The sequence below is a fragment of the Pseudopipra pipra genome, chromosome 10 (assembly GCF_036250125.1).
Source record: "Pseudopipra pipra isolate bDixPip1 chromosome 10, bDixPip1.hap1, whole genome shotgun sequence".
NCBI lineage: Eukaryota > Metazoa > Chordata > Aves > Passeriformes > Pipridae > Pseudopipra > Pseudopipra pipra.
This window is the reverse complement of record NC_087558.1, coordinates 22,730,271-22,750,536: the sequence shown is the minus strand read 5'-3', so window position 1 is coordinate 22,750,536 and position 20,266 is coordinate 22,730,271. Positions and strand designations below refer to the sequence as shown.

The following is a 20,266-nucleotide window of genomic DNA, read 5'->3' as shown; positions in this document are numbered from 1 at the left end:
CCCTTCTCCAAGTAAGTGTTGGAGGATTTCTCCTTGGCTGCTAAGGGTTTGTGTTGGGTAAAGAAAGGCTCCTAACAAACCAGCATTCTTTTCCACATGATCAGAGCTAACCGGCCCCCCTGCAGGCAAAATGACCAATCAAATCAGCTTCAGAGGAAAACCAGCCCCCCAGCACTATAAACACAGGAATGAGACATACAAACCCATTTTTAAAGGGTTTTGGTGGGTTTTTTTAAATCTCTGCCAGCCACTTTGTGGGAAGTTTCTTGCCAGTGCTGGGACCAATACACCAGAGCAGCCCAGTCCCTCTCCTGGAGCCCAGGTTACCCCTTCCTCCTGCACACAACCCTTCAAAGACTGGTAAGTAAACAAAACCATATTTTTCCCCCCTCTTTCTTATTGTACCATTTGAAATTGTTCTGTCATTCTTTAATCAAAGAAATCGAAGTAGTTATCAGGGGAGAGAGTTTTATTTCTAAAGCGTGCTGAATTAACTGTTATCTTAAAGAAAATTATTTGATTTCTCCCCCTCAAAAAGAAGAAAATGCTTTCTCAGGTGACCACGGTCCTAAGAGCACAAAAAGCAAAATCAAAGGCATTATACAGTATTTTTTCAGAACATTTTTGAGAGAAGCAGTGCTGGAAAGACTCTGCAATGCTCTGCAGACAGGGAGCATTTGCAAGTCTCCAGCTCAGGTAGCTGGGTGTTATGAGACTGGTCAAGTGTCAGGAAAACATCCTCCCCACCTTGCTGCATTCATCATAACTCAGCATTTCACTTCAGTTCCCTCACAAATTAAAAGAAATGAGCTTCCTATCTGCTCAAGCCTGATTTACTATCCCTGTATCTCACACCTTCAACAGTTTTCAGTCAGTGCATCCCTGTGCTCATGGACACACTGAGCCAGCACAGGAAACCACACTTGGGCATTGAGGGAACTCATCCTGCCTGGAAAACCAGTCCTTGCAGGCAAACCATGGGGAATTCTGCATCAGACAGGGCAGGACTGCTCCTCAAAAACAGCTCACTCCACACTGTATGGGTGGCTGCAGACCTCTAGTGCTACAGCTTCACATCAAATACAATCCTCCCTCCTAACTGTCAAATGACTCCTCCATTGGCAATATTTCATTTGGCATTTTTGTTTCTTTATAAGGAATTAACACATGCTAGCATATTTTAAAGCCTTTCCCAAAATGTTGAGTTTTTCTGCTTCTCTAAAGGTGGCCAGACTAGTTGGTCCTCTCAGATGCTAACTCACAATCAAGAATTAAGTGTTCATATGGGTCCTCAGAGTACTACCATGAAAATACATTAAACACAAAATGGAGCATTATTTGGATTCCCAAAAATCAAGTCTATAGGCAGTCTTGTTTTCTGTACTATAAAAGGAGACATAGTCTCCCACTGTTCTTTAAAGTGCATTCTGTAGTAAGCTGTCACAGAAAGCCAAAAGTACGAGCTCTCACACCCTGGACTTTGTGGCACTTGCTTTGAAAAATGTGACTTGGGCTCAACAAATTCAAGTTCCCATTTTTACAAGACCTACTTATAAATGTAACAAGTCCTGAAAACTGTTATCTTAATTCTGCAAATGGTTCAGAAGTAACAGCTTTGTCACAAACTATTCCCATTCCTCTCAATGAGGCACTAGCTACAAAATCTAAAGGACAAACCTTTGAAACCTTAACTGTCCTACCCACAACACCAGCATAACCAAAGCAGTTACTGAAACTGAATTGCTTCCTGCATTTCTAAAATTGTCCCCTACTGTAAGTTATATGATTCAATCATGTCATCCATACTGAAAAAACCTTCATTTCCTAATATTAATGTCACAGCATCTCAAAGGTTGCCATCCAGTCTACAGACAACAATATGCAAAAATCTAAAAATACCACTACACAAATAACCATTTTAATAGAATCAAAGTGCCTTCAAAAAAATTCTAGTCTCAGTTTGTTCTCGTTGCAAAGCACAGAGGCAGCAACACATCTGAGAGATCACAGCTCAGAGCAACCCTTCAATCTCAAACTTGTCCGTGATTATGCAGACCCAGGTCAAGTAAAGAGGGAATGTACACATTCCCAGAGGGTGATGCTGCCACCACCACCTGCTTCTAGCAAATCTTCTCATTATGCTGCAGTTGGAAGCAGTTCTGGCAGTCACTCCCAGCAAACAGCAGGTCCTCTTGACTGCTTTGCTGTCAGAAGGCAGCAGTGCAGCACCAACTGTCTCCAAAGGCCTCCGAGGTCAGCTAGAAGACAGTTTGGTAAAGGCAGGAGCTGGGCAGGCAGGGCAGCAACTCCCAAGTGTCCCCTGAACACAGCTCCTCCTAAAGGCACCCAGGCTCCAGAAAGGGCTGCAGGTGCATCAAGGTATTGAGCTGAAAACAGGCTGGAAGGGTCACTTCAAATGCCTTCACCTGAGAAGGCAAATGAAAAGGAAAGGAAGACAGTGCTCCAAATTAATTCCCCTACAACCCTGAGTTAAAATAGCTGAGTTTGTGCTGCCAAGAGAAAGGCCAAGCAAGAGGAGAGGAAAGCAAGGTGGTGGCATGGAACAGGAATGTAATAAAAACTGTTACAACACCAGGAAGATCTCAATCAAAAAGGCAAAGCGTGGGAGATCAGTGTGCTGGATCATGAATTTCAGAAATTCATACCTACAGCCTAGAGCTGTTTTATTACACATAAATCATTAGCTAGCCAGGTCAGTTTAGAACCTGCCCCACTGCTAGGAGTGACTTCTGATTCAAAAAGTCCATCTTTATCCTACCTTGACTGGTTTTAGAAAAGTGTATAGAAGAAAGGAGCCAAGATGAGGAACAAGGTGGTAAAAAGATGGAAAACCAGAAAAAGCTAAGAGCTGATATACACAGTGGCCTTGGTGATAATTTAGTCTTCAACAGACTGGCAACAGAAGGATTAGACAGAATGAATGCTTAGTGAAAGATTGGTCAAGATGCCAGAAGACGTTTAGAAAAGTAATTTCTGACAGTTCCCATCTTTCCAGTCAGGGGCTATCAGCTGGGAGATGGAGGGACAAGGAACACACCCCAAAGCTACAACAGCTTCCCAAGTCAGGAACCAGGAAAGGCAGAACTAAACAAACAGCACAACAGAGGTGGTTAAGAGATAACAGGGGAGCAATGTGGATGAGAAACAGTATGTCTGTACCAGTGGAGACAAGCATTCTCCAACAAACAATGCAGAATTGTTCTTTCCAAGTCAAAGTTGAGTGTCTTTCCTAAAACACACACTGTTTGAGATTGGGATTTACCTGGGGACATCAGGGAATCAGATCAGGTGTTGGTTTGTTTTACTACAGCGGGCAAGGAAGGGAGCAGACAGAAGACAGTAATTCCTTTTAAATTCTAAGTCACATCTGCTCTTAAGTGGTCTCTGCTTTTGAGAACATAGAGGACCGATCCTCCAGCCTGGGTAAATGATTTCTCACAGGGCAGTTGTTCTTTCACCTCTCTCACTCACCTGCATTGCTATTCACAGTTTCCTACCCATTTTCTCACCCCAGCAAGTTGAGGCTCGTGGCCTTTAATGCCATCAATAGTGTTGGCAGAAAAACAGTTTGGGAACTCAGGCTTACACATTTCCAATGCTATCACTGCCACTGAATTAGATACATAATATTTTAAACAGTCCTAGACTATAAAAAAACAGGTCTATATCAAATGAACCAGTGCATAACCTGGTTAAGCTCAGCAGGCAAATTCCCCAGCCAGGATGCTCAAGGAGCAGAGACACAGCACTGTTCTGAGACCTGCTGCTAGGGGGAAGAGAGGTGCTCTCTCACACACTGCCTCAGCACTGTGCAGATCTGCAGCACAGCCAAGAAAAATGGACCATGTTAAGCACATATGTCTGCAGCAGTGCAGAACCAGGCCCCAGAGCACGGATGTGTGCATGGAACGCTGCAGGATCAGGCCCCAGTCAGTCAGGATCACATTCATTCTCACAACATGGGTTTGTTTTGCAAACTTAGATTGCTTGGAGGCTACAAAGCAGATGCTGTCCTCCAAGTACCCTGAGAATTTACAGAAACACAGAGGTTTTGGGGCTTTGGGGTTTTTTCCCAATAACGCGTGATGTTTACACCCCAAGGAATTTTGTTCTCTGTGTTCTCCTCTGTTCACACAAGTGTTTCTTGGCAGTACTGCTTATTCTAAGATGGTAAAACCAAGGCACTGTTCCCAGCTCCCTGTAAGCCTGGTTCCCACCACCATTCCCATTCAGAGATGCCCGTTTTCCAGCTCCTTCAAGGCATCCAGAAGGGCTCCTCTACACCTTAGCACAAGGACTCTGCTCTGCAGACCAGCCACTAATCATCTGATTACTGGAGCATTTCTAATTGCATTCAGGTTACTGTAAAATCTGTAAAAGTGCAGCAATAGTGAGAACTGTCACTTAGGGAGCTGTGCAGCAGATTAAAGAGCAAACTCAATGCAGGGGGGCTGAAAGGGCTCTGATCAGAACGGACTATGACCAGAATGCCCAAGAAAAGTGGCCTGGTACCAGAGATCACTGTATTCTTTGGCACAGGGAGCAGTTTGAAAATATTCCTTCTAGGAGATGTGAACTGGAAAATAAAAATGAAGGGAAACCTACCAAATTCCACCCAGGTCATCAGCTACCCTACCTTCTTTGACTAGAGCATGGATAGAAGTAAGAGCAGGACAGTTCTGAGAATCTACAGCAGGGAAAGAAAGTAAAATGAAAATTTAGCTAAATATTCACTCTAATTCACTCTAACTAAATACTGACATATTTAGCTAAATATGTCAATCCTCCCACTCCTACCTCAGTAGGAATTAAGCACTAGAAAGCAAAAGAGAATGTTCTGTAATTACTAAAATTTGGTATGAAGATTAAATAAACAGTCATGGAAACTGCTGGTTTATGGAACCAAAGATCACAAGACAGATTTTTACCTCCCATAAACTTCTGAAGTTCAGTATCCTCACATACAATGTGTTCCAAGAGAAAACTAAGAGGGCACTCTTGGAGGGAAAAAGATCCACTTCCTCTAGATGTTTGTAAACGTGCATTACATACTGAAATAGTCTAATTCAGAGAAAGGTCAAAAGTGATAGGAAACCAAAACTGACTAAATACCCCCTGTATAATCATGATTTGCAGGATATGGATGTATTTTTAAATCCTCTGCTGTTCTACAAACGAGTTTCCTCACCACCTTCTTTAAGCAGGTGGTACACATTATTAACTCTATTTTATATAAACCCCAGGTGAACTATAAACATCCAGTATTTATAAAATTTATGGATTTGAGTGACAGGTGTCTTTTCAGAAGACATTCAGCACCTCTGGCAAGTTCAGCAAGCTCTGAGGTTTAAAAGGAACCAAAGGAGCCCAGCATGTCAAATACCTACAGGAACCCATTCTGCTTCCCACATTTGCAATTCCACCTTAACTCCCATATGCCTGCTGTCCTATTTTCTTATCTGGTTACTAATAAAAATGGCACTGCTCAGGCAGACTAGACTGCAAATTATGTCACGGTGTATTTTCTGCATTGGTCCCCTGCCCTCCTTTTACCTGATCCTTACATAAACAGCCTCAGCCTCCCTGAAGCAGCTCTGCCCTGAATACTGTAATTCTGTTTAACTGGACATGGTGGGTACAGACAGCAGACATTTCCAGAGCCAGGGAAGTCTGAAAGGGCTACTAGCTTAACTACAGCATTCCTTTAAAATGCATAAATATGTCAGAGAAATAACAGGATAAACATTATCTCCATAGTATTACTGTTAGTAGTATTCACAATAGTATTGGTAAGTTATTATACTCTGCTGAAAAGTTACAAAACCTGATATAATCAGACAAAACCCAGTTTCTTTTCAGATACAGTATGCTAAGCCCATCCCACTCACTCCCAAAGAATTAAACCATGTGACTCCAATGTACATTTAGGAAGGTAAAGTATGAAAGTTATATTTAAACAACTAAGCAGGGAAAATTTGAGAAGTAGTCAGATTTTTAAACTTAATCTTTTTTAACAAAGTATTACCACAAACAGTGGTAAATTCCTCTCCAGGCTCCCGACTTAATCTTCTCTGGATTGCAATGTATAAGCCCTCCTTTGTTGGCTGCAGTATTTCAACCCCTGCTGATGTGTCAAAAACTGTGAGCGTTAGGCAAAATACAAACACGCTGCACTGTCTCCCTTCCGTTCCCTTTCCCTCCTTCCCAGCCCATGACGACGGACAGGATGGAGAGCAACAACACCAAGGCTCCCCTGCTGGCCCAGCGGCACCAGCGCATGGTGACCAAGGACGGGCACAGCACCCTGCAGCTGGACGGTGCCCGGGGCCGGGGCCTGGCCTATCTGCGCGACGCCTGGGGAATCCTCATGGACATGCGCTGGAGGTGGATGATGCTCGTCTTCTCCGCTTCCTTCGTCCTCCACTGGCTGGTCTTTGCGGTGCTCTGGTACCTGCTGGCTGAGATGAACGGGGACCTGGAGCTGGACCACGATGCTCCCCCTGACAACCACACTATCTGTGTCAAGTACATCACCAGCTTTACGGCTGCTTTCTCCTTCTCCCTGGAGACGCAGCTCACGATCGGTTACGGCACCATGTTCCCGAGCGGGGACTGTCCCAGTGCCATTGCACTGCTGGCGATCCAGATGGTCCTGGGGCTCATGCTGGAAGCCTTCATCACAGGTAAGCCTTCCCAGTCCATCCTTAAACAGAACAGGTGGAACAACTGGGCTTGAGGATGGAGCTAGAAATACTGATCATTTGGATAGATGAAAGAACAACTAAGGCAGTCACTACGAGGATGGTGAGATTCCAGCTATGTAGGACTAAAACACCTTTCATTAACAAAAGGCATAAATTAGCTGATGTCAAGATCTGGACTTGATAGTTCCGGTATTCATTGGACAATACTTGTGGCAAATCCCTGCTTATCACTCTCAATCAGTTATTTCTTATACCATTCTCTCTCCAAGTTTTTTCCATATAATTACAATATTTAAAGTCTATTTGTTTTGATTTTAAAGGCAAACTTTTTTCTAGCTGAACTACTTTCGTAGTTGAAACTGAAGTTGATCTTCAACTCAGCATTCAAGTATTCCTCAGTACCCAATGTAATGAAGATGTTACAGTGCCACAGCTATTCTGAAGTATTTTCAGTTATTTTAAATAATTTTCAGGTTTAAAGTCATTCAAAATACTTTAAAAATACATAGGTTAGTTTACTGTGTACTAGAAAGAGTAGAAGCAAGATCAGGTACTATTACAAAGTACAGTAACTCGGAGCAAGCTGACAGCTCTTCTTACAGCTCCAGATCCCTTCCCAATATAACAGCTTAGGAAAAGCAGCATTTTAGGCAACTCTACTCTTTTAAACCCAAGTGGGTTAGTGCAGTGCCAGCCCAGCAGTTCTCAAACACAGTCCTTCCAGCCTGCATGTGCCCCCAGGCCTGCTCCTGCTCCCTTGGCTGTCTGGAGGAGCTGGGAGCTGCAGGAAGCCCCCAGGCCCTGTGCTGGCCCTGAGCTTGTTCTCTCCCGTGATCCAGGTGCGTTCGTGGCCAAGATCGCCCGCCCGAAGAACCGGGCGTTCTCCATCCGCTTCACGCGCTCTGCCGTGGTGACACATCCCGAGGGGAAGCCACACCTCATGTTCCAGGTGGCCAACACTCGCTCCAGCCCCCTGACCAGCGTCCAGATCTCTGCTATCCTGTACCAAGAGCAGGAGAACGGGCAGCTGCACCAAACGAGCGTCGACTTCCACCTCGACAGCGTTACTGCGGCCGAGTGTCCTTTCTTCATCTTCCCGCTGACCTACTACCATTCCATCTCTCCATCCAGCCCTCTGGCTGCCCTCCTCCAGAGAGAAGCTCCTCATCACTTTGAGCTGGTCGTCTTCCTGTCAGCTGTGCAGGAGGGCACGGGAGAAACGTGTCAAAGGAGAACGTCCTACCTGCCCTCCGAGATCCTGCTGTCCCACCGCTTCGCCCCCGTGCTGGCCCGCAGCGCCCAAGGTGAGTACCACATCCAGATGGAGAACTTTGACAAGACTATTCCTGAGCTCCCGGCTGCAGCTGGCTCCAAGAGCCCCAGGAGGACTGACAAGGAGATCCGCATCAATGGGCAGCACGCTGACAGCTTCCAGCTCTCCGAGACTGGCCTCACAGAATAGAGAGAACAGACTGTGGACTTGGGGCTTTTTTTAATTATTATTACATTAAACTTTCAGGTTCCATTTACAACCTTCCCTCCTTGCCTGCCCTGCCATCTTCTAGTGATCCTTCTCTTGTACTTCCATCCTTTTGATTACAATGTGACCCAGTGAAGAGAAGGTGAGTGCCCCGAGAGGCTGGATGAGCCACCCAGGATGAAGTCAGGTACAAGAACCACGGTACTAACACCAGAAGAGCTACTTGCTGAATTTCCCAGACTGTGATTAAATGCCACCTGACCCCAAAAGGAGAGATCTTCAAAACTCCCAAAGATGACCTTCACCAGCTTGTGACAAAATGGACAACAATATAAAAGCAGAAAACAACATGGGGTCACTCAGTAAATGCATTAGTTCTGCTTTAAGTAACTCTGTTCATCCAAGATACCAGTTTTTCTGCTCTCTTAAGTCTTTGGGAATACAGTTACATCACTTTTCAGAGGGCTGAATTCACTCTCAGAAAGTCCTGCCAATCTCTCGTGGCAGTGAAAAGCACTCCTGCTGTGCTTATTAAGCAAAACTGTAAATACTAAGTGTAGTCCTTCATTCTGCCAAGTAAAAGAACATCTCGTTTCCAGACAGATCTATGAAGACACTATCAAAAAATCTTGATATATATGACAAATGCTGCAGTGGAAATTTTTTCATATTTGGAAACACTGAATAAATTATTTAGCAGTGGCAAACAGACTATTTTTAATGAATGAATGTACTTTTTTTTAAAGACCCATACATTGCCCATATTGTCACTGCTTGTCTGCAGTACGTCTGACCCAGAGGGATGCACTATATCTAGGAGAAGTAGAACCACATCCATTTATATTTTATGCTTTTTAACATCAATATTTGCCTGTACACACAGCACAAAAATATTTAGAGACACTTGGATCAATTTTGAAATAAAAAATTAAAACAAACCATACGTGAGACTTCTGTATTTAAGTGCCTCATAAACCTGCTGCAATTAAGACACTGTTCTGAAGCTCCTAAATAATTTAAGATGCTAAAAGAAAAACAGAATCATGAATAATTATTTCCAAGCTCTCAACAAAAGCAGTGCCTGTCAGGTGTCCAAAACCAGGCCTGTTAGGTACCTGGTCAGTTCAGTATTAAAATAAAGCTACCTTTCAAAGCTAGAAGACTCTTCCCAGAAACCCAGATGGCATAAATAGCAACTTTCATTGCCAAGAGCATAACACACTAACAAATATGCCTCCTTTTAACTTCCCCAAGTGGTCAGCAGCAGGAAAAACAGGTACAAGCTGTCTGAGGAGGTTCTGTTTAACTCAACTCTTCTCAAGTCCCAAAAGGGGCAAGGAGGAAGCTCCTGGTGTAGGGTCTGGGGATGGGGAGCAGCCCCCCAGCCCCACTGCACAGGCAGGGCAATGAGGCAGAAGGGCTGTGCTTCTGCTGCAACTGAGCTCTCACTCCAAAACTGTTCAAGCACTGCCTCCCCCACTGCAGACCTCAGGCAGAGCTGGGTTATCACACACTCTCAAAATCTTTTTCAAATTTCATTTGATGGACAAGAATTCATGAAGACTGTGGAGCTCAGAGAGCAGCACAGCACCAAGTTACCCTGCCTTCATCCCTGCTTTCCTGAGCTGGTGGCCCACATACCACTTAAAGGTCCCTTTTCCACTACCAATAACTTTTAAGCATTTCTTGCAAGTGTTTTTTCCACATTCACGACCAATATAAGACATTGATAAGAGTCCTACAAATTAAGACCCAGTGCAAGAGCATAGAACAGACCCCTGTGTGAAGTCTGAACTAACCACTTAGAGCAGCATTCTGGGTGAGGTACTGAGAATATTCTGTTTGACAGCATTCTGGGTGAGGTCCTGTTTTTCCCATATATCACATACTCTGGTCTCAGACAAACCAATTGTTCTCAAATTCACATGTATAATCCCAAGAGGACAGGATTATAATCTCATGATTTAGAGCCAAAGCTATAAAAAGCTATTTCTAACTTCAATTAACATCTAATCAAAGTGCAGGCTGCTTCATTTGGTTTCTGAATTATGTGATACTTAAAAGTTACCCTGTTTTTAAAATAATTTTCTATTTACAGACTTGGTTTAAAAAAAATATGTTTAGTACACGCTACGTGCAATCTTCAAATATTTCATTTTGGAATGTAAAGCTGAATAATACTAAGGAAGCAAATCAGACAAAGAACTTTGTAGTTACTTCAGAACAGCTGCAGAACAAGGGGTAGAAAAAACACTGATATTGCTTTTACAGTTCCAGAGAACTGGTGAACCAGGGATGTCTGAAAGCACTGGAAACGTGCCATGGCCCAAACTGGAAGAGGAGCCCAGGAAAACTGCTGATGGGCTCTGGTGCCACAACACAGCACCCTGTGCTTCAGCACTGCAAGAGCAGACTGGGGCCCAACCTTCACGGATGCACCTCCTGCCACGAGGCAGGCAGGAAAACAAACCAGGCAGAGCAAGGGCAAGTGCAATTCAAAGAAACCCAGCACCCTTTTCTTGTAGCCACTTCCACACACATTTTATATTCAAGTCTTGTTAACCCAACCAAACCCCACATGTTAAACAGAACTCAATCAGGCTCCACAACTGACTTGCCAGAAGTTCTGTTTCATCTACATAATTATTTACTACCAGTGTGTAACTGCTGGTAACTAACCAAATCCCCTCAGCTGCTAAGCTGGTATTAGTGGAGAGGCTGCACGGAAAATTAAGCAGCTTTTGTGCAGAGACAGACGTGCTCAAGAAAACAACTTGCTCATTTTCTTTGCTAATGCCCTGGGCCTTCCAGAAACCATTTGGGTTCTCAGTGAAGACCATCAGAACTGTGACAATCTGCAACAGCAACTCCCAAATACTTTGTGCATCCCCAATTTGTAAACTGAAACCAGGGACAGATACTGTCTATGCTGAGAATCAGTCAAATGTGACCTTGCAAACTACTGTGAGCACTGAAAAAGCAATCATTAATTTTGAAGAACAGCATACTGATAATTTTTGAGCAGTAATTCTTTGTTGAAGGTCTATCACTTTTTTCATCCCATGATTTTTAATGGAGAGGTTCTTGCCTTGGCATCCATTATGAATGTCCAGAAGACTTTAATATTTGATCTCTTATTCTGTAGTGGGATCATCCACAACAAAGGACATGAAAAAGTTGGCAACTCAGTAAATTATGTAATCTGAGGCTAATCCAAGGCCCTGTGAAGGACCAATGAAAAACTGAAGCACAGTAAAAATCAGATAATAAAATCCTAAACTAAGGAGTTTAACCAGAGTACCAGAATCCAAGGCATCTGCTAAAGCACATCAGCCTGAATTCCAGGTTGCATGTCAGTGCCCTCCCTGAGTGTGGACACCAGTGCTTGTATTCACTGGGACTTCTGGTGGCACATCTGTAACCCTCCTCACACTCAAAATATCGTGTCATTGGAAAGCCTTTACAGAACAGAAACTATTTGTAATTAACCAAGGCTTGAGTCAAACAGACCAGCACTTTGTTAATATTTCTGTGCTCTCCACCCTATTTCCCTCTGAAGGTAGAGGGGAGTAAAATGGTCTTCCAACCCATTGGGACATTAACCTCTAGCACAGCAATACACAAACATAAATTACTGTTGTGAAAACAACATTTTTACAAAAAAAAACTCCAGAAAGATTGCAGGGCTCCTTCCTGTATCATACTGAGCTAGAGCCTTTAGTCACAACACAAGATTTCAGAGGAGCAATCAGGTACCACAAAAAGCTTCCTAACTTAAGAATAAGCACATCATCCCTCCAAATTAACTTCCAACAAATCACACAGGGACACCATCTCCTCCAGGAAATGGTTCCTGGCAGATGCATTCCACAGTCCTGCTTCCTAGGAGTTGCTACAAACAAGACCCACTCTGTCCCAGCTGCAGATAACCTCTGGCAGAGGTTAAGCTTCAGTAAGGTTATGGTGCACACTGCAAATTCTTCTCCATTTCAACAGAGATACACCTTATCCTATACTGACATGCAATATTTTTATCCATCTTTCTCAGAAATGTAGTACATTCTATAGTCTGGAACTGGAAGTGCTGTAACTTTAATCACAAGAACAGGAAGGTGGGTACTACTTTTACACCTGTTTGTCTTCTGTAAAAATTGCAGCCCTGAAATCTCAGTAGTATTTAGTTTCTCCTGTTTTCTTTTTTTTCCCCAGAAGTTCTCTAAATATACACATACAGAGTCCAAAGTTTCACTACTGGCATTTCAAAATGAACAACCTCAAACCAATCTCAAGTTATTTTTTGGAAGTATCCTCTTTTTAAAGGAAACAATGAGGAAAACACGCAACATCTTTGTTTTGTGTTAACATTCAACTTAACAAGCAGAAAAATAAAAGCACTCTTTAAAATCTATGAACATCAACTCCTACATGGAGACAGGACTGGGAGGGCTTTGAAAGCACAGATGATAATTTAAGACTCCTATGGCATGTGCCACCATGCACATCTGGAAAATTATTCATATGGCAATTTATGTTACTCTTGCTAAAAATACTGTCAGCTAAGCAAGGACTAAAATACAGTCCTGTCACCTTTTCATTGTCTGTCTTTACATCCAACCTGCAGTTGTCTGTCCTGATCTGTGCTTTATCAGTATGTTCACCAAAGAGGGACTCAGCCTTCAGCCAAGACCAAGAGATTCTCTGGGTCCCAGACAGACAAGCTCTTACTGTACAAAACCTGTCACCAGGCACAGCTGAGCTCCATGCTCATGGAAACATCCCTGGAGAAGGAACAGAGTCCCCCCAGAGAACACTCAGTGCATGAGCCCACAAAGCAAAAGTCACTGCCATGACCAGAGAGCCACAGTCTCCTTCAGTGTCCTCCCCACTCTCCAAACACAGGTTTTACCCAAATGTCTGTGTTCCAGCCCCAAGATGACAGACCCACTCCAACTCAAGCTGAACGTTCAAACAGAAGCACAGGGCCACAGTTAAGGATCCAGCATTCTGCCTGAACATGGCCCATGTGAAGCCTTTCAGAAACAGGAGAGGAGAGGAACAGCAGACAGGGGACCAGGTGATAACCTGAATGAACAGGAGGTTCATGTGATGACTTACACTATCTTGATACCCAGTAAAACCACCAGCACGGGAGCCTTGCTGCCGGGATCTCCCTCAGCTGGCAAGCATTCAGAAAAATTAACTGTTCACAAGGTCAACGAGTCCTGGGTGCCAAGACAGCCCACACCAGGCACGTTTCAAAGCTGCCCTGAAAAGGGCTGTTGTCACAGCACATCTGTTCACCAGCACAGCCCCTTTCCCAGGGGTACAGGAGTTTAGTTCCAGCTGTAGACTTCATCTTCACTGAACAAACAGAACCTACTCACTGCAGATTTTTCTTATCTACAACATTCAAATGTCCAATAGTGAAAACAACACAAAATAGGAGAACCAGCACTTTGAGAGCACACTTAAGATAACCTGGCACAGCATCATGAATCTTGTATCAACAGTATACTTGGAGCAATAAGAAAGGTTTATGTATGTACAGATCCCTTCCCCAAACACACCCTGCTCCTCCCTCCCACTTTCTGCCCACACAGTAACAAAACCATACCTGGATCTTTTCGCCCTGGTTTTTCAAAGCGTCTGTCTCCCCTAGAAAGGCAGAATAGAAGTTTCAAATAAGGTTTTGGAACTGCTCCACTCATTTTAGGTATGGGTCTTGTTTGGCTTTGGTTGTTTTTTGTTTTTTTTTGGAGGGGACTTTCTTAAAATCAGAGCTTGAGGGACAGTATCTTTAGAGGTCCAAGTGACAAGTGAAATTTTCAGGAACACTAATACACACAGCCTTTGGCAACTGGGTATGTTTTGAAATGTGCCCCTAAATGCTGTCAGCAACATCAAGACTAAAACTGAAGCGAATCCTTCAGCAATCCACAGTTTCACCCATCATTTCCACTGCAACTGTCATAATTTACGTTTTCTTAACGTAGTTCCTTCTTCCCAGGAACTCAGCAGAAAAAGTCTTTGCAAAAATGCTCTTTTACTTGCTCCTGAGCCTCTAGAAACATTACTGTGTACCCCATCTCAGAAATTCAGACACTCCACTCACAGATACAACTAATCACCCTTCCTAAAGTGTTTTTATGAAGTCAAAAGGCACAAATGGAAGCTGAACAGAGGTGTGTAAAAAACTTTAAGGGCTAGAGTTCTGTTACCTTTCCTCCCAACTCTGTGATCTGTGCATTTCCCTGCCCCCTCCTCGCCCAAATCCACCCTCCACTTCATCAAAACTTCTTTGGTAGAAACCGCTTTCTCCTCGGCCTCTGCCTGAAAAGACAAAAAACACAAGTGTTTGTATAAATAATAATAGAACTTGAAAGAATCAGGTAGGTTTCCCTTTCCTGGTGTCCCTGTGAACTAATCTTGCAGACTTAAGCCCCAGTGAAATTACCTGGGGCAAAGGGAAAAAGGAACAAAGACCGAAGACAAGAGTCTTGTGTAAAAATTCTTATCAAGAAGTGCAAGACAAGACAGAACAGGCAAACAATTCTAAAATAAATACCACGCAGAAGAACACAGAAAACAGATACTTACCCAACAGAAATCACCAAGAAAGGATGCATTATTCACACAACATCCACACTGCACATGTGTACTTCACACTCAGAAAACAGACTCCTTTTCCCAGCAAACCCCAGTGTAAAGGCACTGCTCTGCAGAGATACTCCTCTTACTGCTCTGAGGGGTCATAAAGGAGAAGGAAGCCTCACACCAGTGGGTTCCAGTGATTGCCAGGAGCAGTGGGGAGAAAAGAAGGATCACAGGATGGGTACAGGCAGGGCAGAATGAGGAACCCCATTAGCCACAGCTTAAAAATCATCCCACTCACTTTTTCAATAAATGATTCTCCACAGACAGCTACCACGTACCAAGCCTCCAGCCAAAAAGTTACACACATGTCCTCAAGCAAAGCATCCCAAAGCACATCTTCAGTGTTTGAGAAGGCATGGGGTGTTTGGGTAAAAAAAACCCCACACAACAGAAAAACAACACCCACACACATCCCCAGACCTTAAAGACAGCTCCCAGCACCGTCAGATTAATGGCTGGGGGGAAGGCTCCAGATCTACAAAAGATAAACGCTGCTTTACACCGGCTAAATTACCTTGTCAAGGATCTCATGGAAGACAAACAAGTGAAACATCAATCAGCTGTTTGTCAGGACAATGCCTTTCCTACACGCACATACCCAGTCTCTATAGTCAAGTTCTAGGACCTAAAAAGCACCTGATAACAGGAATTCTTGGCCCTGAAAGTATCTCAAACATCAATCCTTTCATACTTCTCTTTTCCTGACTTCAAGGATAAAAATCAACTTGAAGCACGAGGTGCAAACCTGCCCAGGGATCCAGAGGAACAAGACAGAATGACCAAACAGGAAACTAACACCTTGAGAATGGACTGCAGTCCTGGGAGTCTTCTGAAGAAAGTGATAATAAAAAGCCTCTACATGTAAAATCTGAAGACAAATGGATGCACCAAGGCATGAAATGAGGCTCTAAAAAATGGAAATAATCAAGGCAGGTGCAACAGTTTCTCTACTGTTCTATACCAAATCTCGTGGGGGAAAATAAAAGTTGCTTTCCTGGCAGAGAAAAAGAAAAAAGTGATCCACAGATAATCCAGCTGGGCTCTTTAAATACACAGCTGACTTTGTATCGGGCAGAACAGGCTGCAGGGTGTACAAGGAAAAATTCAAATATCTTCTTTGGACAAGACTGTCCTGTTGTAGCCCCAAAGCTGCTGAGTGGCAGATCCCATCACAGAGATGGTCCTTCCTCACCAGAGGAGTCTGGCTGTGCTTCAGCTCAGACAGACTGGGCAAACTGGGAAAAAAGAAACACAGAGGCCACATCTGGAAATACACTGGGATGCAAACATCTGGAAGCTGAGCCTCTTCACCTCTGCATTTTTACTCAGCCCTTATTCTCTGGCCAAGGGGCCTTCTTTTGGCTGTTTCCAGACTATGGAGCCCACGGAGCTGAGCAGCCCCTGCCAGATTCAGTGTAGCTGTTCTTGCACACACTCAGGGGGAGGCACAGGAGCTGACTGAGCACCCGAGGCAAAAGAGGAGAGATTAGTGTTAGAGCTACAACTGTACTAGAAACACAAATACCTTCACTGTGGCAAGTCTGATACCACAAGGTTGACCACAGTCATGAGTGCAAAACAAGCTGCGAATGCAAGAAAGAGAAAGATGTGAAACAGCATCAAGAAGCACAAAGTTTATCCAGTGAAGGTATCGTGGATCCCCTAAAATCCTGGAAGAGGACTCCAAGCTGTTATGCTTCACAAATACAGCCCAGGACAGCTCCAGCATCTCATGCAATAGCAACCTCAGCCTAGTTTCTTCACTACTCTTCCTTCCTCTAGCAAGAGATAGTAAAGCAAAAACAATTCACAGAGTCAACACAGAACAAAGGCACTGACTCATCTCCTGCCTCTGAGGTAGCAGAGGTGGAAAGCTGCATACACTTTTTCAACAGGAACAAAACAGGTTGTCCTTCTCTGGTTTTCACAGTGAGTGTGAGCAGGCAGGAGTGCACACTGACTGCTGACACCACACACCAGCAGGGCCAGACCCGGTCATATGGGAGTTTTCAGCAGCAAATAAAGCAAGAGTCCTGTATAAGAGCAAGAACAGAACCAGCTTCTTAAGAGCAGCATGGCTTGTGGCTGCTTTAAAAATACATGAAACAACAGCCTGAGAAACCTCCCCTCACTAACCACCCCCATGTCACGGTTCATCAGTATTTCAGTTGTGCTCAGCCACCAAAATGGTCTCAGTGACACAATAACCTTGCAAAATGCCCACCAAGTGATCCCAGCCATTCAGTTGGTGGCTGCCCATGGGGCACAGGACTGGGCTCCCAGCTGCAGTGACACCCCACAGCACTGGGCAGGCTCTGCTGAGGCCACCTGTGCCCTGGCTGTGCCACCACCCCCTGCACTGCCCCAGGGCCCCTCTGCAGTGCCCACAGACACCCAGCACACCCTGCCTGGGAAGCACCAAACACACCCCACCAGGTACAGAAGAGCAGCAGCCAGTCAAAAAAAACCTGTGCAAAGGCAGTTACTCAGCAAGTGTTCCCCAGATGGGTCTGAGCTGAAAGTGCCCCCTAGGACACAGCTAACAGTGCTAACAGAATGCTTGGAAAACACTTGCAGGGGGGATAAAAATGCACAGAGAAGCACTGACATTCTGGTTCTGCACTTCTTGGCTTACTTTAAACTGAATGCCACTTCTGAAGAAAAAAAAAAATGCCTGGCACGTGAGCAGCAGACTTTCTAAGTGTAGATGTTGCACAAAGTACTGAATGCACAGTTAAGAGATGTCAATAAACCCTTCCATTTAAGAACTGAGTGGAGCAACTGTGTCATTTGTATTTCAATTCTTAAAAACCTCGGAATGAGGCCATCATTCCACTGGATACTGTAGTAACAGCCCAAACTCTCTAACTTGAAAAATAGAGAAGCTTGAATTTAAGTAAAAATATAAGATACAAACAAGAGGGCAGGATGCAGCACAGACTGTCACTCTAACTGTCATTACAAAAAAAAAACCACCTCCCTAAAAATACAACAAGCAAATTGTTCAAATTATAGCATAACTGGAGTTTGGGGTCAACAATCACAGCCATAATACAGTGTGGGAAAGGTTGAATAACTGTAGTTCAACTACTGCTGTTTAGGTATGACAACATTCCACTTTCACACCATTTACACACCTCCCAACAGCAGCAGAGGCAGATTACAAAGAGCAAAGAGGGTGGGAGGGGAAAGACTTGGAATAGGAAGCAAAGGACCCTTCATAAGAGTATTAACCGACAAGGAGAACAGCTACAAAACAAGGTGTCTGTGAGCTTACAAGCCCGTTCCAGGGACCATTTAAATCTCTCCTCATCTGAGGCTCTTATTCATGAATGTTGACATTCCAGTCCCCCAGCACAAAGCACAGGGCTTAACTGCACACCACAGGGAGCTCCCAGGAAAACAAGTCAATTAGGAAAGAGTCACGTGCAAGTACTTGGTTTCTTTAGAGACTACAACTTCATTTTTTTTAAACAAAAAAATCAAAGCAGCTTTCACATAGTGATCGTTTTCACATCATCTAAACGCAATGGTTGTCAGTAAGAGCTGGTGTGAATATTCACTGTTCCGCTGTAATTTCAAATCCTGGGAAGTGAATCCCATTTAGAATTCTAACAATAACCCTCCTTTACCAGCAGTTCTTCCCTTTGCCAATGTGTCACAGATTGCCTCTCCCGCTCCCAAACGCTGGAACACAATTCTGTGATTTGTGTCTCAGCAAGGGAACTTAATTAACAAACCTAATCCGACATGCAAATTCTGCTCCCCAGTTGCTGGGAAGTCCCTTCCAGACAGCAATCTGGTTTTGGGGAGACTGAAGCCCACGCTGATCGGCAGCAGCTTTGTTGCACACAACGATGTAATAATGTCCACGAAAAACACCAGATAACCTTTTAAACCCAGGCAATTCTGCACTGCAACAAAAACGTTTTCCAACCGGCAAGTGAAGCAGTTCATTTAGTGAACAAACTCCAGAGGAATTCCAAGTTCTTTTCACTGTAACTTGAAAAAACAGAACTGCATTTAAAGCCTGCTCCTTGCAAGTAATGTGTCTAAGTCATTTGTCAACAATCCGAGACTGAGCTTTTAATAAATAACTCTGAAGATAAAGTCCTTAATTACAAGAACATGACGTGTATAATTATGAAAATTGTACAGTTTTGTCCTGGCAGAAACTTTTAATTTCTTTGCTGAGATACAGAAACTTTGGGAAGACTCATTATGCCTTGAGCCCAAGACTAATTGCTCATGGGAAGGGAAGGGGAAGAGGGGAAGAAACGAGCAGCACCCAGGATCAAGGAAAGCTGAGGCAGCTGAGGACATTTACTGGGGAAATTATCTTTTACAGCTTAGCAGAAGAACGGCAGAGCAGCCCAACAAGCACAGCATATAACAATTCAAACAAATTAAAAGATTAGATGAGGATGAAACTAAAAAAAAAAGTGAAAAAGATTGAAACTTTGCAAAGTTCTTGCTAGTGTTTCTTAACACATCTTAAAAATGAACTATGAAAAACCAGGAATACAGGCAGCAGCTTTCAAACATCTTAATACTGCATAGATTTTAAGTTCTGTCCACTCATATGTAAGGAATCAAAGTTTACTGCCAAACAAAACTGTCATGCATACAAATAGATTCGATAACAGAATCTCTGGATTAGAAGCCATATTCTGCCACATTTAACCCTGCCACCTCACCGAAACTAGTGGGGGTAATTAAAAAGCAACCCACTGCTCACTGCAGAAGGATGGCATTCACTGTTAACGGTGCAGCAAGGAAACAGAGGGAAATCTGACAAAAGAAAACAAAATAAAGGGTTTGCAAAGTTAGAAACAGTCAAGGGATCTTGCTATTCAAACTAGAGAGCACACTAGCGGTGGGAGGACCTCAAATCACCACATTTTAAGCAGCATTCATTTAATTTGCACAATTAAGCCCTGATGCACCTAAAAAATAGCTAATACACATATTCTTAGCAAAATGAAACAGATGGGAGCAATACACACAGCAAAAAGCAACAACTTCCACACGAGGAACAGAAATATAACAAGGTACATATAAGTAAGAATGTCACCCCACATTTATGTAAATGCACACACTTTTTTAAATTAAACACTGAGCACTTGTGCAAATACAATGATAAATAAAGAAGGGGAAGCAACAGGGAAAATCCAGTCTAATAAAAGTTTAAATTCATATGTCTTTGCTGGGAAGCAACCACAAGAGGACAGACAACCTACAAGTATCTGAAAGATGTAAGCTAAAAAAGAAAGGAGCATTAAGGAAGGAGAACAGAAATGAGAGAACACATTAAGTCAGAGCAAAATTCTGGTCAAGCATTTAATTATGTATGGAAGTTGTTATTTAAAATATCACCAGTTAAGGACATTCAGAATTAAATTAGAAA

General features: G+C 43.5%; 3 protein-coding genes across 12 annotated transcripts in view; 1 reads left to right on the top strand and 2 right to left on the bottom strand.

Annotated features, from left to right (window-relative positions):
• The window catches only part of SNORC (secondary ossification center associated regulator of chondrocyte maturation), a 97,733-nt gene that overhangs the window by 42,640 nt on the left and 34,827 nt on the right, over positions 1 to 20,266 (bottom strand). The window lies entirely within an intron of this gene.
• The window catches only part of GIGYF2 (GRB10 interacting GYF protein 2), a 74,417-nt gene that overhangs the window by 31,528 nt on the left and 22,623 nt on the right, over positions 1 to 20,266 (bottom strand). For 9 of the 10 annotated variants that reach the window (XM_064666698.1, XM_064666701.1, XM_064666705.1 and 6 more), the window contains 2 exons: positions 14,424 to 14,535; positions 13,820 to 13,860 (listed from right to left, as the gene is read on the bottom strand). The exons of the other annotated variant lie outside the window; for it this stretch is intronic. In XM_064666698.1, coding sequence (XP_064522768.1) covers positions 13,820 to 13,860; positions 14,424 to 14,535 — 153 coding nt within the window. The remainder of the gene's footprint in view (positions 1 to 13,819; positions 13,861 to 14,423; positions 14,536 to 20,266) is intronic. 10 annotated transcript variants of the gene reach the window in all.
• KCNJ13 (potassium inwardly rectifying channel subfamily J member 13) lies at positions 70 to 9,143 on the top strand. The gene is made up of 3 exons (XM_064666727.1): positions 70 to 360; positions 6,230 to 6,704; positions 7,565 to 9,143. The coding sequence occupies exons 2-3, from the start codon at positions 6,233 to 6,235 to the stop codon at positions 8,185 to 8,187; spliced, it is 1,095 nt and encodes a 364-aa protein (XP_064522797.1). The 5' UTR covers positions 70 to 360; positions 6,230 to 6,232; the 3' UTR covers positions 8,188 to 9,143.

Bases quoted from the DNA above. Each gene is read 5' to 3' on its own strand.
- KCNJ13 (XM_064666727.1), top strand. From the start codon at position 6,233: ATGACGACGGACAGGATGGAGAGCAACAACACCAAGGCTCCCCTGCTG. The intron at 6,705-7,564 runs GTAAGCCTTCCC...CCCGTGATCCAG, and splicing joins GCTGGAAGCCTTCATCACAG to GTGCGTTCGTGGCCAAGATC.